Source organism: Oncorhynchus keta, chromosome 24, assembly GCF_023373465.1.
Source record: "Oncorhynchus keta strain PuntledgeMale-10-30-2019 chromosome 24, Oket_V2, whole genome shotgun sequence".
Lineage (NCBI taxonomy): Eukaryota > Metazoa > Chordata > Actinopteri > Salmoniformes > Salmonidae > Oncorhynchus > Oncorhynchus keta.
The window spans coordinates 35,661,331-35,679,627 of record NC_068444.1 but is presented as its reverse complement, the minus strand read 5'-3'; the positions used below and the strand labels follow the sequence as shown (position 1 = coordinate 35,679,627).

At 44.8% G+C, this 18,297-nt stretch overlaps 1 protein-coding gene across 5 annotated transcripts in view; it reads right to left on the bottom strand.

The window, feature by feature from the left end:
• LOC118357743 (protein transport protein Sec24C-like) overlaps positions 1–17,741 on the bottom strand; it is a 34,543-nt gene extending 16,802 nt beyond the window's left edge. Inside the window, exons 1-16 of one of the 5 annotated variants that reach the window (XM_052478223.1) lie at positions 17,516–17,741; positions 12,592–12,770; positions 12,414–12,428; positions 12,043–12,123; positions 11,557–11,689; positions 11,308–11,474; positions 10,598–11,221; positions 8,897–9,039; positions 8,488–8,556; positions 3,310–3,549; positions 3,001–3,139; positions 2,801–2,916; positions 2,405–2,529; positions 2,126–2,317; positions 587–797; positions 210–380 (exon numbers count right to left, since the gene is read on the bottom strand). In XM_052478223.1, coding sequence (XP_052334183.1) covers positions 210–380; positions 587–797; positions 2,126–2,317; positions 2,405–2,529; positions 2,801–2,916; positions 3,001–3,139; positions 3,310–3,549; positions 8,488–8,556; positions 8,897–9,039; positions 10,598–11,221; positions 11,308–11,474; positions 11,557–11,689; positions 12,043–12,123; positions 12,414–12,428; positions 12,592–12,751 — 2,586 coding nt within the window. In that variant the 5' untranslated portion in view covers positions 12,752–12,770; positions 17,516–17,741. The remainder of the gene's footprint in view (positions 1–209; positions 381–586; positions 798–2,125; positions 2,318–2,404; positions 2,530–2,800; positions 2,917–3,000; positions 3,140–3,309; positions 3,550–8,487; positions 8,557–8,896; positions 9,040–10,597; positions 11,222–11,307; positions 11,475–11,556; positions 11,690–12,042; positions 12,124–12,413; positions 12,429–12,591; positions 12,771–17,515) is intronic. The other 4 variants (XM_052478224.1, XM_052478225.1, XM_052478226.1 and 1 more) reach the window with 4 other exon arrangements.
• Between the last annotated feature and the right edge of the window lie 556 nt (positions 17,742–18,297).

The following is an 18,297-nucleotide window of genomic DNA, read 5'->3' as shown; positions in this document are numbered from 1 at the left end:
CACATAGGCCTATAATAGATGTAGCCTAAAGACGAGATTAAACTGACATCTTCAATTGCCCTGTTAAAAACCTCTTAAGTATCCACCTCTTCCCCCCCCCAATTTTCACCTAAAATGACCCAAATCTAACTGCCTGTAGCTCAGGTCCTGAAGCAAGGATATGCATATTCTTGGTACCATCCATCAATCAAGAGAGGTGTGTGTCTCACCTGGAAGTAGGTGTATTTGTAGACGGAACCCCCGGTGGAGACGGGCACCACGCCAAGCGTTGCCACGTCGACGTACTGGTTGGGAAACAGGAAGAGGTCTACACAGCAGCCCTGTGCTACACACTCCTTAGCGAGGTTACTATAGAAACCAGACTGGGGCTGGAACAGAGACTGGACAGAGAGAGACGCATAGACCGAGTCAATGACAACCACTAGCAGATAGAACACTTTCTCCAGAATGAGGGTTCTTTATGTGTTCTGTGTCTAATTGCAACAGTATCTGCCACACAGTTGCCATATCAGTTTATCTTGTCCTTATTAGTATGTGTGTGTGTGAGAATACATGTGTATGAGTGTATCAGTGTGTTTGTGTGAACCTTCTCCTTGTCTGTTCCCACTAGTTTCTTGTCCTCTCTATTCTTCAGTTTCCCAGGAGCCTCAGCGATGGGCAGAGTGGAGTGGAACACAAACAGCTTCCCGGCACAGTCTGCAGCCTTCAGTGCCTCCAGTCCTGCCTGAATGACTGGTCCAAACACAGTCTCAGTCTCCCTGGTGTCTGCAAACATCTCCGGAATCTGGTCTAGCAAACTGACACACACACACCAAATGAGTCTACACAACTTAAACCAGTTGCAAAGTCTGGACAGAGGAGACATCTGCTTCAAAACATGTGATGGATATAAATGTTCATGTGTGTTTACCAGGGCTCCAGACAGTGACCCGTTGGCTTAGCTGTGTGATTAAATTAAATGTGATATTTCTCAATCTTCCTATTTTTTTTTTGGGGGGGGGGGCTTAAGCCATGATTTGGTCAAACAGTAAAGTGCATTATCCTGATGATTCATCTAATGAAAGTTCATGCCCTGCGGCTGCCTCCTCTGTGACGAGCGAGCCTCTCACGGCCTTTCCCGGGAGGGAAAAAAGAAGCATTCTGATTGTATAACATTTTCAAATCCAATTGCAGGGTAAAAAAACACAGGTATGTGTAACTCAGAGAGGTTCTGAGCTTTATGTAGGTACACTTTCTCAACTTTGACTATTAAGCCAAATAGCAACTATTTTACAACCCTGGTATTTGATATGGCTTTGAGAGCAGCCATTCTATTTGAACAGGTTTTTGGTAGTAGGCTACAACTACAGTTTTTTATTTTTTTTATTTTAGGACATTACATTTGCTGTTAGATTAACATATGACTACCAGCAGTGGGTTTTATTCTTCGAGTTAGCGATCTAGAAAATGTGTTGAGTTTCCACTTAGGGGGTGAATTAGCCTCCCCAAAAGTATCCAATGATATTAGTGCACAAAAAGATGTAGGCAAATTAATCTCTATTGAACCTATTTTAACAGTAAAATATAACAGCCTAATTGTCAACCCAAAATACATGACAACCACTGGATTAGGATGCGCATCAAAATAGTTTGAATCACAACATTCTAGAAGAAACCATTCATTTCTTAAATGTCATCTCAGTTGTTGATTGCACTCCGTAATAAAGCACTGAATTACTTTTGAAGATGACTCATGTCATGGAATAAGTTAATATCCAGTTAAGAGTCATTTACACAATGCTTAGCATATTTATGCGTTTTCCCCTTTACGTAATAGACATGATTTCCAGTGGCCTATTTGAGACGATCACTTGTGTGCAGGTTTATGGCCACTAATGACATTAAACTGAATGTTAGGATTGTTGTCATATCCGTTGACAGTGATTGACTCCAGACCGGAGGTACAAGGACCGGGGTCACAATGTTACTGTATTCTGTGACACTGATTCTGTAGCAACTGATAGTGACTTCCTACCCTTCCTACTGTTTTACAGAACATTGGCGCTATGAGATTAGATCACAGGATAGGTGCCACGACGGGAACCTTAAGTCTGGAGGCCTGGTGGAGATGTGTGCGCTTGCGTACCTCTCGATGACCATCCGGCTGTCGTTGACGCCGACCAGGAAGCCGTCGAGCAGAGGGAGGAACATGTCACTGACGTCACTGACCACCATCATCTGGGGCTGGGCCAGGCTGGACTTGACGTTGTAGAAGTGCAACACCTTGTTGTAGGTTACAAAACCCACACGCACCACCGAGTCTGCCTCTGGATTCTCCCTGGAGGGTGAGTTGGGGGGGGCAAATGTAATTAATTAGCTAGTGGGTGTGTGTTTACATGGGTGAATAGTGTGTGTGTGGGTGTACCTGGGCAGGTAGTCCAGTAGAGTCTTGAGCTCCTGACAGACGATGTTAACCATGCCGCTCTTCACGGCGTTGTAAGACACATCGATGAAGAAGATGAACGACGGGGGCTGGGGGAGCTTATTGTTCTGAGAGAGAGAACGAGAGAGAGAGAACGAGAGAGAGAGAACGAGAGAGAGAGAACGAGAGAGAGAGAACGAGAGAGAGAACGAGAGAGGCGTATTTAGACGAGACAGTTCGCATATTACATAACGGCACAGCCTTTCTTTGGTCGAGAATCTCTGCTATGTGCCAAACCTGGTCATCGTGACGACAGAATCTGGCTCTTCATGAAAATCTCCTGCTCCAAAATAGCGCAACGCTACGGGCCTCCAGTCTTTTCTAAAAGAAGACTCCTACCTTACAGTAGTCGACGGTGGCCACAAACTCGTAGCTGCCCTGAGAGAGCTCTGGCCGATCGTAGCAGTCCACCCTCTTCCCTGTGTGGTCCAGATGCTGGAAGTAGTGGGGAGGAACTATGGGAGAGAGAAAGAGGGAGTGTTATAACAAAAAAATAACGTTGACTTCAGACACACACAATATCACCCACGCGAACATACCCTCTGTGACGCAGCTGCAGAAGCCACACTGGAAGCGGCGTCCGCCCTCGATGAACTGCATGTAGGGACACATGTAGGCCTTACAGCGGTTACAGCGGATAGGGCCGCCGTCCCCATGGTCCACAATGTACGGAGGGGTCTGAGAGACAGAGGGAGGGGTGTCTGTTTAGCATCTTATACCGTAGTTCAAACCAAGAAACGGCGGAGGCCTTTAAACACATACGAGAGAGAGACAGCGAGCAAGACGTAAGAGAGTGTTTTGAGAGGAGGAGAACAGACCAGAGGAGATTGAGGGTGTGCGTGTCTCACCTCGTCGGGGGGCAGCATAGCCAGGGGTTTGATTACAGCGGCCAAGGGGACCTGGGACTGTTTGGCCATGTCGGCGGTGCAGGGCATGTTGTAGGCTGTACAGCGGATGAACCGCGGGCTGGCATTGCCCTGGTCTTTCACCTGGAAGTTGGTGGTGACCAGGGGTGGAGCCTGACCTTTGACCCCAGTTGTGAATGGCTCACTGCTCTTGTTGACCCGGTCATCCTCAATCACCTGAATCTGAGGTAGAACGAGAAAGCGAGTTTTACAGACACACTAATGTTAATTTGACAGAGGGTGGAGTATAAAAGACATGCAGGGGAAGAATCTATCCACCACACACAAACCTATTCTGCTGCAGGAGAGTAAAAAAATAAACAGATCTCCCAAAGAGAACAGAGAAGATGAACCAAAAACCATTCTATAATATAAACACAATGACACAGCAACCATGGCAACAGTGCACAACACACCAACACTACTAGGGAGGGCTTAATACGCAGATGTAGCATGATTGTGGACAACAGAAAAATGCAAGGAATTTGGGCTAATTTCAGGGTGCTAGGAATTGTGGGCAAATGTCCGAAAGCAAGGAATTATGGGTGAGTCGTGTGTGAGACACTGCAGGCTGGCATGCGAGGAGGAAGAGAAGAGGTGGGGTCAGAATGCGCCAATGACCTGCTGGTCAGACATAGTAACATTGGTATGCTTCAGAGGGTCTGGGCTCAAAGGTTAGGGTTGTAGCAGTTACAGAGAAGACTGCTGGGCTGGAGATGGGGTAGTGCTGAGCTGTGTGCTGAGCTGTGTGCTGAGCTGTGTGCTGAGCTGTGTGCTGAGCTGTGTGCTTTTTGAGGTTCTTTAATTTCAGTTCCCCCTCAAAAATGATGCATTATGTGGGTTCAATGCTGTAACAGCATAGCATAAAACAATTGATGGTAAAACTTATTAGGCTCCAACAATCACTTATTCACATTACTTTCCTTAAATAAAATGTTGGTTGTGAACAGCGCATTTGGAAATTATTCAGACCTCTTCCCTTTTTCCACAATGTTACATTAAAGCGTTACAGGTTGACATTTTTGCAAATGTATACAAAAAAACAAACAGAAATACCTTATAATTATTCAGACCCTTTGTTATGAGACTTGAAATTGAGCTCACATGCATCCTGTTTCCATTGATCATTCTTGAGATGTTTCTACAACTTGATTGTAGAACTCAATTGATTTGACATGATTTGGAAAGGTACACACCTGTCTATATAAAAAGGTCCCACAGTTGTCAGTGCATGTCAGAGCAAAAACAAAGCCAGGTTGAAGGAATTGGTCATAGAGTTCCGAGACAGGACTGTGTCGAGGCACATATCTGGGGTAAGGGTACCAAAACATTTCTGCAGCATTGAAGGTCCTCAAGAACACAATGGCCTCCATCATTCTTAAATGGAAGACGTTCGGAACTCTTCCTAGAGCTGGCTGCCCGGCCAAACTGAGCAATCGGGGGGAGAAGGTCCTTGGTCAGGGAGGTGATCAAGAACCCGACGGTCACTGACAGAGCTCCCATCTCCACAGAGGAGAACCTTCCAGAAGGACGGCCATCTCTGCAGCACTCCACCAAATCAGGCCTTTATGGTAGAGTGGCCAGACGGAAGCCACTCCTCAGTAAAAAGGCACATGGCAAACTCCAAGCAGGCTGTCAAAAGGCACCTAAAGGACTCTTAGACCATGAGAAACAAGATTCTCTGGTCTGGTGATACCAAGGTTCACTTTCCAACAGTGCAAAGACACTAAACAGTCAAGACAACGCAGGAGTGGCTTTAAGACAAGTCTCTGAATGTCCTTGATTGGCCTAGCCAGAACCCAGACTTGAATCCAACCAAACATCTATGGAGAGCTTCTACATCTGCATTGCTTGCTGTTTGGGGTTTTAGGCTGGGTTTCTGTACAGCACTTTGAGATATCAGCTGATGTACGAAGGGCTATATAAATAAATTTGATTTGAGACCTGAAAATATCTGTGCAGCGATGCTCCCCATATCCAACATGACAGAGCTTGAGAGGATCTGCAGAGAAGAATTAGAGAAACTCCCCAGATACAGGTGTGCCAAGCTTGTAGCATCATACCCAAGAAGACTCAAGGCTGTAATCACTGCCAAAGGCGCTTCAACAAAGTACGGAGTAAAAAGTCTGAATAGTTATACAAATGTGATATTCCACTTCATTTGATACATTTTCAAAAAAGTTTTTAAAAAAAAGTGTTTTTGCTTTGTCATTATGTGGTTGTGTGTAGAATGATGAGGGGGGAGATTAAAAAAAAATTGAATATAAGGCCGTAACGTAACAGAATGTGGAAAAAGTCAAGGGGTCTGAATACTTTCCGAATGCACTGTAAATGACATTTATTTTTAGTACGATGACTATTTCATGAAACTCCAATGAGAGCAGACTGGCCATTACATTTATCACTTAATAATAAGCATTTTTTTCTCACATTACTTTATTCAACAGGGGATTACCTTTCACTTTATTTGAAGACTTACTATTTCATTCCAAGTCATCATATCATCTGTGCTCAGGTAGTAGCAGCCAGCCATCTACACTACATGACAAAAAGTATGTGGACACCTGCGTGCTGTACATTTCATTCTAAAATCATGGGCATTAATATGGAGTCCCCCCTTGCTGCTATAACAGTCTCCACTCTTCTGGGAAGGCTTTCCATTAGATGTTGGAACATTACTGCGGGGACTTGCGTCCATTCAGCCACAAGAGCATTAGTGAGGTCGGGTACTGATGTTGGGCGATTAGGTCTGGCTCGAAGTCGGCATTCCAATTCAAAGGTGTTCGATGGGGTTGAGGTCAGGGCTCAGAGCAGGCAAGTCAAGTTCTTCCACACCGTTCAACAAAAAACATTTCCGTATGTACCTCGCTTTGTGCACGGGGGCATTGTCATGCTGAAACAGAAAAGGGCCTTCCCCAAGCTGCTGCCACAAAGTTGGAAGCATAGATTCATCTAGAATATCATTGTATGCTGTAGCGATAAGATTTCCCTTCACTGGAACTAAGGAGCCTAGCCCAAAACATGAACAGCCCAGACCATTATCCCTCCTCCACCAAACTTTACAGTTGGCATTATGCATTGAGGCAGGTAGCGTTCTCCTGGCATGTGAAAAACAACATTTGTCAGTCGGATTGCCAGATGGTGAAGTGTGATTCATCACTCCAGAGAAGGCGGTTCCACTGCTCCAGAGTCCAACGGCGGTGAGCTTTACACCACTCCAGCCGACGCTTGGCATTGCGCATGATCTTAGGCTTGTGTACAGCTGCTTGGCAATGGAAACCCATTTCATGAAGCTCCCTACTAACAGTTATTGTGCTGACATTGCTTCCATTGGCAGTTTGGAACTCTGTAATGAGTGTTGCACCCAAGGACAGGGAATTTTTCATCGCTACGCGCTTCAGCACTCGGCGGTCCCGTTCTGTGAGCTTGTGTGGCCTACCACTTCGTGGCTGAGCCATTGTTGCTCCTAAAACGGTTGACCTGGGGCAGCTTACTTGTGTATATACAGTACCTGTCAAAAGTATGGACTCACCTACTCATTCAAGGGTTTTCCTTTATTTTTTACATTGTAGAATAGTGAAAACATGAAAAAAATGAACACATGGAATCATGCAGTAAATAAAAAAATAAAAAAAGTGTTTCAGATTATTCAAAGTAGCCACCCTTTGCCAAGAGTGTCAAGCTGTCGTCGAGGCATTCTCTGAACCAGCTTCATGAGGTAGTCACCTGCTTTAACAGGTGTGCCATGTTAAAAGTTCATTTGTGGAATTTCTTTCCTTCATAAATGCATTTGAGGCAATCAGTTGTGTTGTGACAAAATGGCCCTATTTGGTAAAACACCAAGTCCATATTATGACAAGAACAGCTCAAATAAGCAAAGAGAGACGACAGTCCATCATTACTTTAAGACACGAAGGTCAGTCAATTCGGAAAATTTTAAGAACTTTTAAAACTTTCTTCAAGTGCAGTCGCAAAAACCATCAAGCGCTATGATGAAACTGGCTCTCATGAGGACCACCAAAGGAAAGGAAGAACCTGAGGTACCTCTGCTGCAGAGGATAAGTTCATTAGTTAACCGTACCTCAGAAATTTCAGCCCAAATAAATGCTTCAGAGTTCAAGTAACAGACATCTCAATATCAACTGTTCAGAGGAGACTGTGAATCAGGCCTTCATGGTCGAATTGCTGCAAAGAAACCACTTTTAAAAGGAAACCAATAAGAAGAAGAGACTTGCTTGGGCCAAGAAAACGAGCAATGGACATTAGACCGTGGAAATCTGTCCTTTGGTCTGATGAGTCCAAATTTGAGATTTTTGGTTCCAGCTGCTGCGTCTTTGTGAGACGTATAGTAGATTCACGGATGATCTCCACATGGGTGGTTCCCACCGTGAAGCATGGAGGTGGTGGTGTTATGGTGCTTCGCTGGTGACATTATCAGTGATTTATTTAGAATTCAAGGCACACATAACCGGCACGGCTACCACAGCGATACGCCATCCCATCTGGTTTGCACTTAGTTGTTTTTTTAACAGGACAATGACCCAACACACCTTCAGGCTGTTTAAGGGCTATTTGACCAAGTAGAAGAGTGATGGAGTGCTGCATCAGATGACCTGGCCTCCACAATCACCTGACCTCAACCCAATTGAGATGGTTTGGGATGAGTTGGACCGCATAGTGAATATGTTTAAGACCGCTAAATAAAAACCATCAATCAATTAGATGTTTTGTCAGGTAGAGATACTTAAGCAACTGCTCTCTATCCCTCGTGTCTATCGCTCTTCCTCTCCTTGTCTTTCTGCTGGACCCACAGGCTTGCCTGGGGCAAGAACCAATGAGAACAGGCAGCTGGAGGCACATTGGATTCTGGTCATTGTAGTTAATTGCAACGTTTTCTGCACTTAACTATGATGAGTTGGACAACATGAAATCTTTATAGAGATATTGCACATTGATCTCAGAAAAAAAATATAAAACAAATGGAATTCAAATAATTGAACCAATGTCGGTCAATTAGTTATTTAAAAAAACGTAAATAAACACATTTCAGTTAATCGCTCAGCACTAAGGATAATGGGTTAAGGGGAAGGGCATAGGGGTTAGGAGGTAGACAGGACTTACTGGGCTGGGGATAGCGTCTGGGTCTATTCTATGTCTCGATTTCTGCACAGCCGGCAGCTCAGACGCTTGCTTTACATTCACAACAGAGATTTGTCCAGCAAATGATCAAATCAAACAAAACCAACAGAAAACAGGGGACAGAGAGAAGAGGGCGTAAAGAACTCAGTAGCAGGATTATTAGCTCCCTGACTGATTCTGTGATTATTGGTTATAGATTAGTCAGTCCTCAGAGAGAAGGCAAGCAAATCATCTGTGTTTGATGCACATGCTCAACAGACTGGGTTAAACTGTTAGACTGCGCGCACACACACACAACATACAGTCCAATACCTAACATCATTATCACCAATACACTATCACAAGATAAAGTGAGCATGTGTTACCAGGACGGATTGTGTGTGCGCCTTACCGGGCTGGGGATGGAATCAGGGTCCAGTCTCTTCTGTGCAGGGGGAACAGGTGCAGGGGCAGGGCCTGCTCCGTAGTTCTGTTGCCCGGAATATTGCGGGCCTGCATAGCCGGGCTGTGGCCCTCTAGGCTGCCCAAACGCACCTGAGGAAGAAAGTATTGATAGATTATAAACTCTACAGGGTGGGCTTATGTTCATTAGCTGGCAGACATGACGTCCCAGAAACCCTGGACCCACTTATTCACATACCACCCCAATAGAGCCACAAATGATATTGCACTCCACATTGCCCTCACCCACACAGTCAAAAGGAATACCTACGTAAATGCTGTTCATTGACTACAGCTCAGAGTTCAACACCATAGTCGCCTCCAAACTTATCACTAAGCTCAGGACCCTGGGACTTATCACCTCCCTCTGCAACTGAATCCTGGACTTCCTGATGGGCCGCACCCCAGGAGGCAAGGCTAGGCAACAACACATCAGCCACACTGACCAACACGGGGGCTCCTCAGGGGTGTGCTTAGGCCCCTCCTGTGCGCCTGGTTCACCGACGACTGCGTGGCCGCGCACGGCTCCAACACAACATCATTAAGTTTGCTGACGATAACGGTTGTAGGACCGACTGATCACCGACGGCGATAAGGCAGCATATAAGGAACAACCTGGCAGTGTGGTGCCACGACAACAACCTCTCCCTCAACGTCAGGAAGACAAAGAAGCTGATCGTGGACTACATGAAACAGAGCACACCCCCACCCACATTGATGGGGCAGTAGTGGAGCGGGTTGAGAGCTTCAAGTTCCATCCATGTCAACATAACTAAGGAACTAACATGGTCCACACACAGTTGTGAAGAGGGCACGACAGCACCTCTTTGACATCAGGAGGCTGAAAACATTTGGCATGGGTCATCAGATCCTCAAAAAGTTCTACAGCTGCACCGTTGAGAGCATCTTGAAGGGCTGCGTCACCACTTCGTACGGCAACTGCAAAGCACCCGACTGCAAGGCGCTACAGGGGGTGGTGAGTAAGATCACTGGAGCCGAGCTCCCTGTCATCCAGGACCTCGCGGGTGGTTTATTTGGCCCCCAAATTTGAGCAAAAATAATAAATATTTTATTATTGTTGAACAAAGACTAAAAACACCAGGAAATCAGCTCCAAGTGACTTCAATTTAAGAAATCTGTTCCCAGGTATAATAGAGAGACGTGATCGTATATAAATGTAAGAAAGGTTTAAAATGATTATGATTTAGGGAACATAACTATTTGGCTTCTTGCGGTCTACAAACTATTTGTAATTATGTTCCTAGTCACTTTACCCCTACCTATTTGTACATATATACTTTAATTACCTAGTACTCCAGCAAATTGACTTGGTACTGGTACTCCCTGTATATAGCCATGTTTATTTTTACTCTTGTCTTATTCACCATGTATTTATTCATAGTGTCACTATTTCTATGTTTTATTTTATATTTTTAACTCTGCATTGTTGGAAATGGTCCTGTAAGTAAAACACTTCACTGTTCGTCTACACCGGTTGTTTACGAAGCACGTGACAAATAACATTAGATTTGATTGATTTTGACTAGAATGACATTTGATTTCCACATCCATTCTGACTGCCAAATACATCCTATTACAAAGCTCATGGTCTAGCAGAAGATGAACAGGGGTTTGAACATGGTGTACTCACCATTCTGCTGGGTTGGGTATCCTCCCTGCATGCCAGGCTGAGGAGGCTGCTGTTGTTGCATGGGGCCGGGGGGAAGGTGATTGGCCTGCTGCTGGGACATGGAGGGGGGTGGAATGGGGCCTCGAGGAGAGGGCCCAGAGTGGAAGGGAGGGGGTCCGGGTTGGGACTGGGGCTGTGGACCTGGGTACTGGGAAGGGGATATAGAGATAGGTGGGAAGGGGCCAGATTGGGAGGAGGGAGGGAAAGAGTGCTGGGTGAGAGGAGGGGGACCAGAGTAGGAGGCCTGGGAGACTGGAGGAGGGGCGGAGTTGGGGAAGGGTTGCTGAGCAGGGGGGCCAGGTGGGAAGGACTGCTGTTGGGAGACTGGAGGGGCCTGAGGTTGGCTGGGAGGGCCCAAGTATGGAGAGGAGGAGACGAAGGGTTGGGAGGGATGGTGGGCAGAGGGGAAGGGTTGTTGTTGGGGGGGAGGGGGGCCACCATAGTAAGGCTGGGAGGCTGCAGGTTCACTGGGAGGGGGAGGCTGGGAGGGGGCAGCAGACAATGGGGGAGGAGCTTGCGTATAGGAGGGTGGGGCTGCAGAGGAGTATGCAGCACTGATTGGAGGCTGGGAGCTGGGATGGTGAGCTGGAGAAAGAAAATTCAGGTAACTAGGATTGTGTTTAGCAGGCGCAAAGTTTGTCACGAAATTCGTCAATCAATCCATTTCTTACCATATCCCGGCCCAACAGAGGTGGGGGGACCGGACCCGATCTGCATCCCTGACATCTGATTGGTAACCTGTTGCATGGGGGGCGGAGCACCGTACTGCTGGGAGTAGGAGGGGTGTGGCCCAGACAAGTTCATAGCACCTTGGCTATACGGCTGAGACACTGGCGACCTGGACACACAAACAACTTGTCACATACACACCTTCACACAAATATAACGCTGTCTATTATATATACTGTGTGTGGTCCGACCTGTGAGCTGGCTGGGCCATAGAGTGATCCATTGGTGGGGGTCCGTTCTGAGAGTCTCCCTGGGGATACTGGGAGTACACCTGGGGGGTGGAGACTGGATGGGGGGCAGAGGTAAGGGGGCCTCTGGCAGGTCCTGAGAGAGAGGGGGAGTTAGGCACCTGCCTGCAAATGACCACAGGTTTGAAGCACAGCGGATGGCATTCAGAACGTCCTAACGATCAGCTAGGATAACCATTACGTCATCAACGTTAAAGATATGATTAGGCCTACTCCCAGACAGAAAAACCTGCAGATTCACGCCACTCGTTGGTCAAATTAGTCATCCTGAAGCTAGTCATCTCAGGTGAGAAACCTACACCTTAGATTTTGAACTTCAAGTGGGCCATGGGAAACCTTGCTCTCAACCAAATGATCAGCAGGCTGTAGAAGCATGTAGGTGTGATAGAGAGAGCGAGAGCGAGAGAGCGAGAGCGAGAGAGCAGTTACCTAAGTCAAGAGGAGAGGACAGGTCAGAGACAGGGTTAGCTGCCACAGCCTTAGAGGGAAAACTGGTATAGGGAGTGTAACCTGAAAGACAAGAAAGGAAAGAGACAGTGTACAGAGGCAAGAATAGGAATGTAGAAAGCCAGGGGGAATGGAGGAACACATACACACATAATATGCTTATTCACGCAGGTCTCCACACACACACACACAAACAGGAGTAGGAGCAACTAGAATCCCTATGGTTGTTGATGCATTCACACTACAATCAACCACATCCAAACACACACGAGCTGCCAGAAAAAGATGGTGGGAAAGGCAGGGGGTGGACTTTGCGATGGGTTCAGAGAAAGAGGGACAGAGACCAGTTTTACCTTGCAGACTGTAAGCTAGCTCGTGGGAGGAGGGAGAGAAACAGAGACATGTATCAAAAAGAATTGATAAAGAACTGTGCCTTTATGCAGATCCACAAAGAGAAGCTGAATACACTCTGTAGCAAGTCAATAAGCTTGCGAGACAGAAGAGGTGGGTTAAGGAAAGAGAGAGACTTACCTTGTGGTGGAGCCCCAGGCTGGTAGGCTGTAGCGGGCCCGTTGTAGGGTCCGTAGGGGCCAGGGTAGCCCCCTCCCAGGGGAGCGTAGCTGGGCTGGCCATAGCCAGGCTGGGGCGGTCCGTACGGAGACGCCATGGGAGTCTGCTGGTTCACATTCATTCTCAGTTCATACCTGGAGCTGGGAGAGGTTAACATGCATTTAGCACCCCGAGCAGGGTTTGATTTATACCTTTGACTTCACTGCCCTAACAATACTAGTCTGGGCCAGCGTGGATGTATTGAAGTTCCAGGGCGTGCCCTGCTTTGTGCCCGGTTGTTGGAAGTGAACCCTGGCTATCTGAGCCGAAGAATTTAAAGTCAAGGTGGGGAGAAAAAAAAAGTTGATGTAGAATCCATAAAGGTTCCCCTAGAGGGAAAATATGCCCACTCAGCACAACCCGGCCAGCCCCTGTGTACTGGAGTCAGTATAGTACTGTAGGGCTCCGGGCCAACACTTAAGACATGGGCTCCATCTCAATAGCGTCCTCATCTCGCTCTCCATTAGTGCTGATGTGAACGATCTGGACAGCTGAGAGCAAATTCCTAGAGAGCATCCTATCATGTGTCAGATCACTGCAGTAGAGAGAAAGACACTAGACTTATGAAACATTTAAACTACTAATTGACCAACATCTGTTCAAATAGTTAAATTCCATTCAGGTCAGGTTTTTTGTGAGCCAACACCATTTCTTAGAGAGAAATCGAATCATTCTCAAGAGAAATCAAGTCAAGAACTAAGTGGGACACTGAAAGGCGTTGTTTTCATTAAGCAAATATTCAACCTAGCTCAGTGCAGAAATGTGGTAATTAACTACAACGACCATACTCCACTGCACCTGTTTCTGGCTCGGGCAGAGAGGGATCGGAGAGGAAGAAGCAATGCAAGAGGTTTAACTCTCGGGCAAAATCTGTCCAAAATAAGCCCAATGCTTTTCTATGGTCTTATTTTTGGACCCAATCTTGTCGCCTGCCTTCCCGCCTTTGGGACAACTCCTATTGTTAGGGCGGAGACATGAACATCTCGTCATTTTATACAGATCACTGGAGGGATACACTTTTATGCCTGCTACGTTGGTCTGTGTTTATCTAAACTGATCGCATGAGAGCAGAATGCATGATGAGAAGGATAGAGAGAGCTTGTGAAAGGATGCCTTATCTACTTTGAAGAACTAGTCAAATGACTGGGGAGACAGCTCTGCAGCATTCTAAGGCAGGCTAGCCTTGCTAAATAGGATGACCCAAGACAGTACAGTATGTGGAGCACAGAGATAACAGTTTGTCTGGCTGGCTGGCTACTACCTGAGCAGAGATGATAACTTTAAAGGAATTCAAAACATTCAAATAAAAACCAATAAGATACACAACTGAAACATTTCATTATTTTATAGTAAGTTCCTATTTTTCAATTGATGTCTAACCAATGTGGACCAGACAGAGACAATGGAATGTGTTCTGTTTCGCCAATTGAATATTCACTATTTTGGGCTTTGGAATCTCCATTAAAAAGCTCTAAAATCCTTTTAGTGTCATTATTTCATAATACATTTAATGTTTTAAAAAAATACATGTTTAAAAAATATATATCATCGAACCAAAACAGACCTCAAAAAGCACAAAATTGCTCAGCACCATTAGCTAAATAGTCACAGCCACAAACCTGCACAGTGTCCAGAAAACATTCTCGTTTTGCATATTCTAATGTCTTTTTGGTCATAACTCCTGTGCTCCTTCTGCTGCATCTGTCCACCATCCCATTTACACACAGACAGCCATGTGTTTGACCTTTAAAATTGCTACCACAAAGCTTAGAGAAAACATGAAAACAATTTAGATATATATCGTAAATTGCCCGTAAGGTTGAAAATATGATTTTTAGGCCATATCGACCAGCCATACTTAGTACACACTTGGCCCCGCCTACATCGGCCTGACAGGGCAATCTGATTTTGGCAAACAGGTCAGGTTTTTCCCCAATTCACCTTTTTTTAAAACACACCTAACCTAATTTCTCTTTATGTGAGCAAAAATGTAACCCTAGCTATACAGCACAAGTAGGATCAATCGACAGACCTTGTTGACACACAAGGCTCAATCAAATATCATGTGACTGGCTATAACCAAGCTGACAGCCATATAATGGATAAAATAGTGTCCTGTCCTCTGTACACTGACACTAGAGGCCAAGCTACACCACCCACTTGTCAAACAGCCTGTTAGCTAGTTATTGAGCACCCATTCACTTAGCTACCTCACCAACAACACATCTTTCTTTTAAAAGATGCAATATGTTCGTTTTTGGGAAACCCAACCAAATCCACATAGAAATGTGAGTTCTAGATCTGTCGTTCTCATTGAAAACTAGTCTAAGTGTTAGATATGTTCTATGTGCGCTATTTTTATGCTTCCTGTTCTTAAACTTTGTATTTTACATTCGGTGACGTCCACCAGCTTCAAACAGCTGAAAATAGAATATTTGTGGTTATGGAAAATATCTCACAGCCGTTTATGACTGCTTGTTTTGTCAAATAAGCTGAAACTAGTAGGAACTAGTAGAATTTTTGAAACCAGGAAATGGAGGAGCGATTTCTGCATAGTGCAACTTTAAAACATCAAATGTGGTTACATGTAATCAAAACGTAGCAAATTATTTCTCATGAGAGGGCCATAAAGAATAACTAGTAATGCTGCATACTCCAATAAAGTTAATCTCCCCTTTCTGGTTAAAATAGTTTTGAATTGCTGGGGTGTAGCCACTTTTGGAGGACACAAGCTCAAGTACAACAGTAGAAATGTGATAAAAATAAGAAATATTTTATGACGCATTTCCTATTCAACAAAACTGTTTGAATAAGGCTTGAAATGACATGTGCTTTCTAAATAAAGCATAAGCAAATTATAAAAGCCACAAACTATACGCAATACAGTTAAGAAAACAGAGTCAAGAAAATATGTACTAAATAATCTAAGTACTAAGTAAAGTGACTGTGCATAGATGATAAACAGTGAGTAGCAGCAGTTTAAAAACAAAGGGGGTGGGGTCAACGTAAATAGTCCGGGTGACCATTTGATTAATTGTTCAGCAGTCTTATGGCTTGGGGGTAGAAGCTGTTAAGGAGCCTTTTGGACTTAGACTTGGCTACAAATTGATCTCGGAATGTGCTATAGTGATGAAACCACTTGACTGCTGCGCTATGGTGTAAGGATTGCAGGCATGTGCTTTGTCAGTGGCTGTGATGTAAGGTTCAGCCAGGAGTTGGACAGTCGGAAGAGCAAATTAAATGGTAGGAGGGACATCCCAGTGTTTTCATATTTCACATCCCACGTCACACAGGCACAACACAAATATACTACTGTGTCTGTGGGAACCAGGGCTATCACTCAATGCAAGCTGTGGTGTCCACAGATTGATTTAAGCAAAAATGACAGTCGGAACCGGTACCAGAACCACACAGGTCCCCTAAACAGGGGACTTTACATCTAAGAGGTTAAAAATCTGGTTAAAGGCATTAACTTAGTCTGCCGAGACCTGACCTGGATGTTAACTCATTGACTTGCTGGCCTCATCTAACATAATTTGCATCTATTAGCGAGCCACTCACTGGTTAGCCACTCACTGGTTAGCCACTCACTGGTTAGCCCAATATTGAACTAAAGGTGCCTTAAAGTCACTCCTTAGTCCAAGGATCTTACATGTTCGATTCTCAATTGCGATGTGGTTCTAGAAACATAAATCCCTATACTTTCATATTACATCAAAAATAATTTCACAAACGCAAACTACACACTTAGTGTACACCGTTTAAACACAGTTTCATCCGACAGTATTGTTCGGTGACAACAGTCTGCCATTTACACAGGTGTTCGGGGAGGAAGCAGATAGCTAACGTTAATTAGCACATGCAGTCCACTCTGTCTTTCCTAAGCAATCCTGTAACATGGAAATATATACCTGTGTGGGAACCCTTCTTCTTTCTTGTCAATATTAAAATATAAGGTCCTTAAGCTTCCAAATTCGTACCGCAGCCTTCATCCAATGACTTGTGTAGTGTAATGGCACTGAGAGTCATGATTAAGGACTAGCCACTGCACTGGTTACCTTAGCTAACTAGCCACCTCGGCTGTAGCATTATTATATGATGACAAACACGGGTTCATTCGACACAGCTCTTTAAATAATTCAAGGTAACAGGTGCCACGGCTAGAAATACAATACCGTTGGATCTGTGTACTGTAGCTATTAACAGTTAGCGTTAGCTACAGAGCGTAACGGGCCTGTTGAAGGAATAAACTGTCAAACGTGCTGAGCTACGGCTGGCTGGCTGACTAGCTAAAGTTCATTGGATAGCCTACGTCTGTTTAGCAACTGGTTATCGTTCAAACGGCTAATTTGCTTGATCTATACAGCCCATTAAAGTGTGTTCTACTTCAATGTACAAGACAGGAGGTATTTTAGATTGTTGTCCCGTGAACTAACGTTTAACTACCAGCTAGAGACAAGCAGTTGCGTTAACTAGCGCGGGTAACTAAGGCTAGTTCTAGTTGGCTAGCTAACCCATGTCGCATTTCACCGGGCTACGGTAGCTAAATCAATATTCATTTTTGTGATCAGAGAAACAATCAGCTTCTATACACGGCCTTGAGTAAAACACCACTAGGTAGCTAACCTTCATGTCAGTTGACGTCTTTGGGCCTACATACACGGAGTTGATTCATGACAAGAATCAGCACTCGCAGCAACTGAATCAGCTAAATAATGGAGCGTACAGCCAGTATCCTGCTGACGTTAGGTAGCTAGTTACCTAGCTAGCTATGCTACCACCGATTTCTAATATGTTTTCTTTAAAGGAACTGAAATACTTCACCAAGATACAACTCGACACTCACCTCAAAACTGGATAAAATAACGAGTTAGCCAAGAGATCGGTTGTCCCTGCTCACAACCGGTTCCGAAGGCCAGTGGCCGTCAAAAACTATTGCCGATGTCCGTCCTGGGGTGTTTCGCTAATCCTTTCCTCTCTGGTTTCTCTCCAAGCGGACATACGCACCGGAACTGTCGTAGGTAGCTGTCTGCCACGTCCACATCCGGACACTGCGTCAGCTGAGCGCTCAATAATAACAGGGAGGTTAAGTTAACGCTGTGAATTATGTAAATCTATGGTTTATTACACCTTTAACAGTGTATGGAACGTAACGTTTCATATTGCAGTTATCAATCTCCCTAAAATCGTATCTAACATTTTATTGTTTCGGTCTCAGAGGTTGATTCTACTTCATCATGGTGCTGTCCTTATCTACTAAACAAAAATAGTTAAATATTTTTTAGACCTGCTTATTTCCGAACTGAATATGTATCTGCTGTCTGTCTTGGAAAGTTGTAACTTGTTTTGTACAGTAGGAACACTCATATGGAGTTGAACGTCACTGGTCACATGTTTGTTAGGCCTACTCAGGTGACAAGGAAGTGATGGCACAGATGAGCAGGTGGAGTTTAATTTTTTTTTAAATTAACAACAAATCAATACATAAAGCACATGAGGGAACACAAGCATACATTGATTACAAACAATGGACAATTGAGCTAGGGGTACAATATCACATTACAATTACACAAGGGCCTTAAGGGACATGCATATACTTAAAATTCTAACAGCTGTTTTGTTAGTATG